Source organism: Muntiacus reevesi, chromosome 6 (genome assembly GCF_963930625.1).
Source record: "Muntiacus reevesi chromosome 6, mMunRee1.1, whole genome shotgun sequence".
In the NCBI taxonomy this organism is placed as follows: Eukaryota; Metazoa; Chordata; class Mammalia; order Artiodactyla; family Cervidae; genus Muntiacus; species Muntiacus reevesi.
In genome coordinates, this window is record NC_089254.1 from 80,727,389 (window position 1) to 80,738,776 (window position 11,388).

At 35.5% G+C, this 11,388-nt stretch overlaps 1 protein-coding gene across 1 annotated transcript in view; it reads left to right on the forward strand.

Moving 5' to 3' along the window:
- KCND2 (potassium voltage-gated channel subfamily D member 2) overlaps window positions 1-5,767 on the forward strand; it is a 544,544-nt gene extending 538,777 nt beyond the window's left edge. The window contains exons 5-6 of the mRNA XM_065939083.1: window positions 1,170-1,417; window positions 3,313-5,767. Coding sequence (XP_065795155.1) covers window positions 1,170-1,417; window positions 3,313-3,490 — 426 coding nt within the window. The 3' untranslated portion in view covers window positions 3,491-5,767. The remainder of the gene's footprint in view (window positions 1-1,169; window positions 1,418-3,312) is intronic.
- The last annotated feature ends 5,621 nt before the right edge of the window (window positions 5,768-11,388 follow it).

Genomic DNA, 11,388 nt, shown 5'->3' on the forward strand with positions numbered 1-11,388 from the left:
ATTTACTGCAAAATGCTTATCTTAGCAAAGAAATGGCAAAATGAATAACTAAAGCAATCTATTTCCTATTAGCCAGCAATTTCCTTCCATTGTTTTACTAATATTTTTGGATGAGAGATGGTTAAGTGAAATTTGGCATGAGCAAAGCCTTCCATTATAAGACTATTCCCACCCACACACAAAAAAATAATAGTAGTTGAAAACATTCTTAGTAGTTCAAACCAAAAATGTTTTCTCTTTTATTTCTGAGGTAAAAGTCTTCCATACGCGGTTTATGAGCCAATTCTTTATTAAATATTTTAAAATTAAATTTTACCCTGTGTTTCTGTATGATGTGCTATGTGAAATGATGTCCACCACTGTTGACTTCTGGGTTATAAGATCAAAGGTACAGATCATGGGTCCAACCAGTAATATACTATAAAATTAGAATGGAGACCTCAGAAGTTCAGTGTTAACCACTTCTAGGTCAAATATAAAGTAATATATCTTGATAAATATATGTTACTTATTTAGTAAGTCATATTTTTCTATACACTGGGAATTTTAGAGCAGCATCGAAAGAAATGGGAAACAGTTATCTCATTTTTCTGATTAAAAAATATTTTCAATCCCATGTGAAAATATTTGCTAATATATAACAGACAATCTAACTTGGAACATTCTATTAAAATAGTCTCTTTATCATAACTTCAGTCTGTCAATTTGTTTAAAAAATAACGTACATGTAAATTTGCACATTCCCTATGGGTATTATCTATACTCATTTTTAAGGGTTTTAATATTTAGTTTATAACTTCCAGATTGTATGTTTAAATTAATAAATGATATTTCAAATAAAGTTAGTCTATAATGGATGCTAAATCAGCCTGTGTATATCAATCTCAGATTCTAACTGGAGAGATATTATTTTCATACAAACGACAACAAGAAAATTTGCTATTCTAATTATTATGAAAATGGTATTTTCTTTACCCATTAGATAGTCTAAATGTACTGTGGGCATATTTGAGTTCTAAAAAAAAAAGCTATTCAAATCTTTTCTTTTTTTTAAGGTAAAATGTGATAATATTGTAAGTCAACTATACTTCACTAAAAATAATAAAGAAATTTTTTTAAAGTTAAACTGTTTCTGTGCTTTCTCCACATTTCTTACCACTACGAAATAGAATCACGAATTTGTGGATGAACAAGTCTTTGAAGAAAGCTGCATGGAAGTTGCAACAGTTAATCGTCCTTCAAGTCACAGTCCCTCTCTTTCTTCACAACAAGGAGTCACCAGCACTTGCTGTTCAAGACGACACAAAAAAACCTTCCGCATTCCAAATGCCAACGTATCTGGAAGCCACCGAGGGAGCGTGCAAGAACTCAGCACGATTCAGATTAGATGTGTGGAGAGAACCCCACTATCTAACAGGTACCTGAGATTAACTTGTGTGCGTCCACACACCTGTGCTATTTTTCAGAGCACATCTGCACCGGCTGTCATGTTGCTACCTCTGTGGCATCTAAATCCTAGCTCCTTGGGTTTAGAATGAGAAAAAACTGATCTGAAACATGTAGGAAAATCGAGCTACTGTAATATTCATGAAGAGGCAAAGGTAGTAGCTAAATCAGTACTAAAAGAGTAGAAAGAAGATAAGAAGGTCAGGTATTCACAAATATATTTCTACCTCTTCAACCTCGCAACTTTTCCTTAAACAGATACCTCTCCACTTAGGAGTCCCCTAAGTAAACATGAATGACCTGAAATTATAGTCAACACAATCACAAGTGACAAATTAACATTGATATGATTGAAAGGTATTCAATACATGCCAAAATATATCAACATAGTCATTGTCACAGTGAAAAATAAAACTATGCCAGAAGGATCTTTTGAATCAGTATACAGTTTTGATTGTGAAGGTATTTTGGGCCTCAACAAACACAAAAACCAATCCAATACCAAAAACAAAGGTAAGTGAAATGTTCAAATTGTTTACCTCTGGTGAGTTTATGGACAATTTAAGGTAATTTTTCTATTGGCATTTTCCCATTGCTTCTGTTTATGTGCCACTTGTTTTGACCATAATCATGCATGTGTAATAATAAGTAGTACATTTCAACCAGGTTAATCATTAAAAATATCAATTTCTGCCCAAATGATTTTCCTTTGCTCTTCGAATTAAAAAGCTTACCTTTACAGATTAACAAACCATTAATTCAGTCCAACTTCTTTGTTGACATCCAATCATCTTTGGAAAGTCTAGACGTGCTTCTGAATTCAGGCTCTGTCGATTTTATGTAATCAGATGTTTCTGGAATCAGAATGTTAAATGTTGGCGCAATGAAGATTTCTGCCTCTAAAATAGTCTACCTGTATGTTGCTTAACATTTATTCCAAAACAAGGTAGGAAATGGAGGAGTGTTCAGGAAAAAAAAAAAAAAAAAATCTTGGGCCACAAAGATCTTAATTAAGTTTCCTATGAAAAAGAATAGTTTAAAGCTCCTATGTCTACACTCCTTATCCCTTTCCCTCTCTCCCCTTCACATAGAGTATATATAACTCATGCAAGAATAACACTGGGGGAAACTTGTAAGTATTGATAATGACTAACCTGAATTCTTAACGTTTACTGTCACTAAGTTGAGAGCTTTAAGGGCATCCTGTATCCCAAAGAGTCAAGATAGTAAAATGATTCTGTGGTCAAAGGAATTAAGATATATCCACAGGGTATCTCCCCTTCATTGTTATTGTTGTTTAATTGCTATGTCATGTCCAACTCTTTTGCAACCCCACAGACTATAGCCCACCAGGTTCCTCTGTCCATGAGATCTTCCAGGCAGGAATACTGGAGTGGGTTGCCATTTCCTTCTCCAGAGGGTCTTCCCAATCCAGGGATCAAACCCACATCTCCTGCATTGGCAGGAGGATTCTTCACCACTAATGGCCACCTGGGAAGCCCATCCCTTTCATTATGGTATCTCAGACCTCTCAGAGATCCTATCTTAAAGAAAACTCTTTTACTTTGCTCAGCCTAGGTTTTTCTGAAACTCATCTGATCCTCTTTTTTGCATTCTCAAAACAGGAAACACTGAGAAATACTAATTGAACCACATTGAGCTGGCTTTTAGACATTTATTTGATGTTAACGCCCTAATGTTCATGTTAATTTACCTTAAGTTTTGGTGTTTCATTTTTCTTAGTCATGGTGATTGTTTTTAACCTTTTAAAATGTTATGATAAACATGAAAATATGTATTCTTTAGTTATAAGAAAAAAAATTTAAGTAAACAACCTTCTTTCTTAAATCTTTTCTTCCCCATCAGCCGATCCAGTTTAAATGCCAAAATGGAAGAGTGCGTTAAACTAAACTGTGAACAACCTTATGTGACTACAGCAATAATAAGCATCCCAACACCTCCAGTCACCACCCCCGAAGGAGATGACAGGCCAGAGTCTCCCGAGTACTCAGGAGGCAACATCGTCAGAGTGTCTGCTCTGTAAGACAATTGGAATCAGGTTCAAGAGAATTTTGAGCCCTGGCTGTGGAAACAGTCCCAATGTGGAAGAAAGAAGAAATAATAAACACTCTGCAGATTAAAATGACAAAGCAAGGAGGTTGATAATGAAACAAACACAAAGCTTCCACACTTGTGGATGGAAATAAAACCACCAAATGGCATTTCTGGACAGTTTGACCTGTTATACAGAGAAATAAAATAGTCTGTGGCCCTTTGACTTTGTGAATGAGCACAAATGAAATGCCGCCTATTGATGCTTCTTATGATCAGAACTCTTTTTTAATAAAATAAATCTTTGAACATAATGTTCCAGTTGAATGCAAAACAAAAAATATGGAAAACATTTTGATAAAAATTTTTCCTGTTAAAACCATGAACATTGGCGATGATGAAGATGATTACACATTGAAAAAACACAAACACACAACACATTTGTATTGACTGAAGGAAACCATCATAATGCATGCTAGAATTCTTTGGAGCCGTTTTCTCAGTTTCCTTATGTTGTCTTCAGAATAGGCATGATAAACTATACTAGTAGAAAGAGGGAATTTCTGTGCACTTGCAACAAGCTGATTGTTCATGTCCATGGTGGGCTGTGCAAATAAACTCCTTTTAGAACTGCAGTATTTCTCATGGGGATGCTCACTAGTACATCTAAAGTGTGCAGATAGTTCAGTATGAATCATTGTTTTACCTTGCACCTAGATACTGTTACAACTGCAATAATTAATTGTACACTTGTTGTATCAGGAATCAGGATATTTTTGTTGTTGTATTTCCAGATCTTCATAGATACACTAAGAGCCACATTCCATAGAAAAACTTCTGGTGTGGCCAGGTTTTAGATAACCTTTGAATCCAAAACCCTTGTGCCATAAACGTTTTTCTGTAATATTGTTTGGTCCACTGTATTCCTGTGACAGTGAATTATTTGTTCCTGTATTTCTATAGCATCTTTCTATTGGGTTTATCATCATCAACTAGACTAACATTTTGTAGTTCAAAGGAATTTCCTACTTTTGTATTCCCCAACAAATTATCTTGTCAGCAGATTACCATCATTCTCTATCCGTTTGTCAAAAATTAGGGAAAAAAAGGAGTTGACATCTGTGAATTATCTCTGACTTTTTGCTGTTATGGAAAAGCCCAGATACTGGATATATCATTGTATGTTTCATGAAACGAATTAGCTGGGACTAATATCACAGAACCAGTGATCCCAGAATCTCACATGATGTATTATTTATTTTGCTTTAGATCTCAAATACGTTTTGAGAATAACTAATGTGAATTGAAATGCAGAGATAAACTGGAGTGCTTTATGTAGCAGTATTTGATGAAAGCACGCTTTCTATGCCATTGAGGAAGGCAGCACAGATTTGTCTCAGAAAGTTTCCTGTTTATTGCAAGGAGCAATTTTTCTCCTCTAAATCAGGAGGACAGGATTTTGATGATGCAAAATTGATCTCTATGTACATTTAAGTGAAAAGTCTTGATATCTTTTCACCTTTAAAATATATCAGCAGACATGTCTGCACGTGACAATGTAAAAAAGTTTTATGTCCAATGAAAAGTTTTGTTCATTCCAAACCACCACTGTAAGGAATAAAGTTTAGCTTCAATACATGGAAAGAGTAAATAATTATCCCTGTACTATAGAGATTTTAAAATGCTTAACCATAATTTATCATGAAAAGGAATTAATCCAACCATTTTCAAGTAAAACCAGAAATTCTTGCTTCCCATTTCTAGACTAGCTTCTAGAACAAAGCTGTGCACACAGTAGATTTATAAACACTTGCTGAGTGAAAGTCGGATAAACTCTACTATCTCTAGGGAAAAACTGGCTTTATACCTAGTATGTCTTTTTAAAAGTCACTAATCTTCCTGAAGTGTGAATATTAACAATTATATTAACACCTGCCTCATGTCACTTTCTGCTTCTAGAGCAAATATATAGTGAAACTTCTTTGATGGCATTTGTTGAAAAACTTTTTTAAAAGTAGGCTAAACAAAACACAATCAGGAATACTTAGGTCTTTATTCCCAATAAAAAGTTCTATTTTCATGGTCTTAATATTACATTTAAAAATGCAGTTAGATTATTTCCGTTGACAATTCTGCCTCCTTTTCAAGTTATCATTTATCCAAAACTATTAATTTCTTTAGACTTTTGGAAAAGAAAAAAACTTTTTGGTGTTTTAGGTGATTTAAAAATATACTGTGTTGGTGGTGAATGACTATTGCTGACTGTGTTAAGTGCATCTGTATTGTAAGTGAAACGTAATTATTTCTGTGTACCATATGGAGTAACCAAGGTCATTGTTTTTGACAATTTTGTTTGAAATTCATATATCTTATTTCAAAGGATAGCATAATATCTGCATTATGCTGGAAAAAATAGACCTTTGGAGAATACTCAAATAAAACATGTGCATGCTCGAACAGGACAACACGGTTGACTGTTGCCCTTTTTTTAAAGACTTCCTTCCTTTCCAAAATCTAGTATGTACTATACTCTTCACACATATTTTGGGAAAGCTATAACGTGGACAAACTCAAAGAACCCATTGATTGTGAGTGAAACAAACCTACTCTAAATGGTGGAGATAATAATTTTCTGCCAGCATTGGGAATTTAGGCAGAGGCTTCAATAGAAAAGTTACTATCATTTAAAGATAAAAGAGTGCCACTGTTTTAAATGGTCATTTTTGGAAATATCTTGGCAATTATACCTCCATAGCTGGAGACGGGAATGGCATCCCACTCCAGGATTCTTGCCTAGAGAATTCCATGGTCTGAGGAGCCTGGTGAACTACAGTCCATGAGATCACAAAGAGTCAGACACAACTGAATGACTCTCTGTCTCTCTCTCTCTCTCACACACACACACACACACACACACACACACACACACTTCTCCATAGCTACTAGCTATGATAATATAAGTGTATTGCAAGGTTTTATTAGTTATTAAGAAAGAAGGTAGTAGGGTCGAAATCAGTTGATATTTTGTATAGGATATTTTCAAGTAGAATGCTTTCTTCAGTGTGTGACCCACAGTTATTAGTCTGTACCCTAAATACCACTTGCCTCTTAGACCGTGTGGACCAGAGAGAAGACTGATGCCTGAACTTTATGTACTTCTTGATCATCACTGCCTGAGTTAAGCAAAGAGAAGCTCTGGGGTAATAACTTTGGTCAGAACCCAAATAGATTTTTTTTTCCAAATATTCATTTTATTTATTTGGCTGCTCCAGCTCTCAATTATGGTACCAGGGAGCTCTGGCTTCATCCCAGCATGTGGAATCTTAATTTGCAGCATACAAACTGTTAGCTTCAGTAGGTGGGATCTAGTTCCCTGACAGAATATCAAGCCCCAAGCCCCTGCATTGGGAGCCTAGGATCTTAGCCACTAGACCACAAAGATCCTTAGTCAAACTCTTTTCTATCTATGGAAAGAGGTGATTTATTTGTATAGTTATATATGTACGTGTTTGTGTATTTATTTATATTTCTACATATACATACAGATTTTTTATTCTCCCTTTAGAAATACACATATACCAATGGTTTCTCTTCCATAGGGGACCAAAAGCAAAAGAGATCATTAGAAGGTGGTGTTGGATGGCATCACCGACTTGATGGACATGAGTTTGAGCAAGCTCCAGGAGTTGGTGAAGGACAGGGAAGCCTGCCATGCTGTAGTCCATGGGGTTGCAGAGAATCAGATACGACTGAGCGACTGAACTGAACTGAACTGAAGTATCTTATAGGGCTTCCAAGATGGTGCAGTGGTAAAGAATTTGCTTGCCAATGTAGAAGACGCAAAAAGATGGGTTCAATTCTTGGATTGGGAAGATCCTCTGGAATAGGAGGGGTCTTCCCTGATAACTCAGTTGGTGAAAAATCTGTCTGCAGTGCAGGAGACCCTAGTTCGATTCCTGGGCCAGAATGATCCACTGGAGGAGGGATAGGTTACTCACTCTAGTATTCTTGCCTGGAGAATTCCATGGACAGAGGAGCCTGGCAGGATGCAGTCTGTGGGGTTGTAAAGAATAGGAAGCAACATATGTTTTATAATTGTCTTAAGCAAATGTGGTATCCAAAAGTCAAAATTCCTTTTAAGTATAAAATCTTGCTTTATGGAGACTGTTTTACCACCCTAAACACAGCCACCTCCAGTGGATAATTTAAACTCTTATTTTTTCAAAAAAATTATAGTGTGCCTACATGATTGTGTTGACATTTCTGATGAAGTTTACACAGTGCTGACCAACAACCATTCTTGAACACATGAGTTAATCAAACAAACACTTTAATAACATGCTAGGGAAGAGGAGTTGCCTTTCTTGTAAAATTCAAGAGGCGTCAATCAAGAACCTTTTTTATTCTTTTAAGCAATGTGGTTGACTGACATTGATATAATTCCCTGGAGGCTGTTTCCAGGCAAACTCTGTAACTAAGTTGAAGGAATAGGGAGGCATGTTAAATCTTTTTAATGAAAGATTAGCCTCTCAATAAATCAAGGGGTGTAAAGGAAAATAATAAGAGAAAAATGGAGATTATCCACCAAGAGAATCACTAGTTGCTCTCTCGGTGATGCCATCCAACCATCTCATCCTCTGTCATCCCCTTCTCCTCCTGCCTTCAATCTTTCCCAGCATCAGGATCTTTTCCAAAGAGTCAGTTCTTCTCATCAGGTGGCCAAAATATTGGAGTTTCAGCTTCAGCATCCGTCCTTCCAATATATAAGATATATATGTAAGCCATATATGCATATATATGCATACATACATATATATATGTATGTGTGTATATATATGTATATGTATGTGTGTGTATATATATATATATATATATATATATATATATATATGAGGAGAAGACCCAGATTCTATTCCTGGGTCAGGATGATTCCCTGAAGAAAAGAATGGCTACCCACTCCAGTCTTCTTGCCTGGAGAATCCCATGGACAGAGAAGCCTGGCAGTCTACAATCCATGGGGTCACAAAGAGTAGAGCACAACTGAGTGACTTTCACTTCACTTTATAATATTAGATAGATAGATAGATAGATAGTGAAAATATTAGATCCATACTGTACCTTCTAATCCTGTGTTCTTTACTGCCTGCCATATCTTTTCCCTTCTTTCTCTTCCCTTCTTTCTCTTCGAGCACTAATCATTCTTTAACTAGATTGTTCTCCCTCTACCCCTAATCACTTTCTTTTCTGGGTTTTCTATGAGAATCCACTATGTAAGTACTATCCATTCTGTTTATCACTCAAGTTATTGGGTACACAGGATGGACTACACATTGTGATAGATGCTGGAGAAATAATGATTAGGAATCCAAACCAAATAAGTATTCTCCTTCCTGCCACATTGACAGTCATTTTCCTACTTAACCTCCTGACAATATCTCTTCAACAGAGTTTACACCAGATAGTGTTCTTTGAAGTATTTTCTAAAATCTTCCCATCACATTATTAAAATCCTTGTTCTGTAGGCCATGGTCCTCTTTCTATGGAGGAAAGGAGGAGCAGAAAAAGAGCACATGTGTATTTCTGAAGAATGGAAAGCAAGACAAGGCAAAGCAAACAGAAAAGGAGGCAAAACTTCACCTTTATGATTTGAGCATTGTAAAAACACAGCCTTTTCCAAGTTTACACTCTGCTCTTCCTTCCATAGTTTCAAAAGATGAGACGAAAACTATTAAATGATATGTAATTTTTAATTAAATCATGGAGTTCTATTTTGAAGAAATATTGAGGCAGCTACCTCTTCTCTTCGAGTGAAACAGAACTTATTTTAAAATGGGGGGTAGAAGGAAGCCTAATTATATCCCTGCTATAATGGCTGCAATGTCATTACCAAAGAGCATCAATGTTTCCTTCCACTTTCTTTGATCTAAATTTTTTTTTATCTTGCAAAATGTGCTATGAATAACTATTCCTGATTGACTATTGGCAAATTAAAATAAAAATGGAACCTAGCTGGGAAATACAGTACTGTCCTAGTTGACAAAGATTTTCTAACAATACCTTAGCAGCACAGCAAACACACTGAGTTAATTTTCCAGGAACAAACAGAATTATGTGTTGGAGAGGGCATCATCTCTCACTCGTTCCCCTTCTTGAACAAGGCCTGCCATCATTCTCAAGGTTGTTGATCAGAGCTGTAGTTACATGTGCGGCAACTAATTGGCCCATAGTCCACATCCTAAAGGCTTATAATAACACAACAGCAACGTTTTGGAACTAAGGTCAAACCCACAATTCCCACCCTTCATTATCTTTTGCAGCTTCTTCAAATTCCTGCAGGCAAAACTTCTGGAGGATGATAATGAAATGCCTATTGGCATTTAGTTCCACATGCAAAATAAGGCACTGAAAGATTCACTCAGATAGGCAAAGTGATGGCATAATTCAGTATTCCAAGTGAGTATAAAACAATTAAAATATTCTTGGATTTTCCATCTTCACAAAGAATTCCAAAATTTTTCTGTAGGTAGTTGATAGCTTTTATTTTCTCCAAATAAAATAGAAAGCTTCAACAAAGGTGTAAACATGGGCATTTGATTTATATGGAACTGTAGAAAATTTAATGTACCTTTTAAAATGGTACTTCGGATATAACTGCTTGTCATAAAACTTCTTTGAGTTTCATCGTTTGCGTGTTTTATGTTCCAAAATAACAGTGGCCTATTAATAATCTCTTTACCTTCCACCTCAATCTTTCCTTCCCTCTTTCTCAAAAGGTGAATGTGTTATTTCTTGGAAGTATTAATATTGTGTCCAAAACTTCCTTTACATGAAAAATTAAAGTGCAATATGATTTAAAAGAAATGTATAGAAAAATTAATATTATATATGGTTGTCATTTTCAAATCCTACCATGATAAATTATAAAAATTTTCTTCAATGAAATAGCAAAACTTCTCCAAATTGTCTTATAGAAGGAGAGAAATTTTCATTTCTGTCTTTTTCCAAAGTAGGAATACACAGTAGATAAAGTCTGATATAAAAATCAAGCTATATTTTGAACAGGAGACATATATAATATCAGACAGCTCTGCTAGTATCTGAAACAAAATGCATTTATTCATCCAAGTGTGCAGGAGCCAACTAATGAGAAACTAAGAAAGAAATGAGGCTATGAGTGACTGGAGGAGCCTGAAACTATACGGAGTTTGGAAGATACAGAGTTTGAAGAAGCCGGGGGATTCAAAATCGTGTCAATTCCTTTTACTATCTTACCTAGAATTCAGGTCATTGTCAAAGATTTTGGGAATTTAGTTCAATCACATTGCAACAGTTTACTATGAGATATAGAGGATCAATTTTGTATGATTATCTGAAATTAATGCCAGGTATTTCACCCACCGTCTATAGCCTCAAGTTGTAATGAGTATCTCAACAGAAATTTAGAATGAATGCTAAAATGATTATAATAAACTCAATTTAGGAGAATAATGTTAAGGCAGTAAGTCAAAAAAGTGAGATTATAAATGCTTCAGTTTTTGGTGTCTGAGTATGTCTGATTCTGACTAAATGTGTTTCTATAATAATCCCTGAATGTAGTCAACATTTAAACATAAATGAACTTTAGCATGACTATTGTTCATTTTTAATTAGCTGTATTTCCCTTCTCTATTCCTTCTCATAATGGAGTAAAATACATTTAATGACCACGATACTTTTAGAACACAACTTTAACAGTTTTTCACAATATAAGAGAAAGTCAAAGGACCAGCAGACGTGGATTTGATCTCTGCTTTGGGAAGTTCCGCCCGAGAAAGACATAGCAACGGACTCCAGTGTTCTTGTCTGGGAAATCCCAGGACAGAGAAGCCTGGCAGGCTATACTCCATGGGG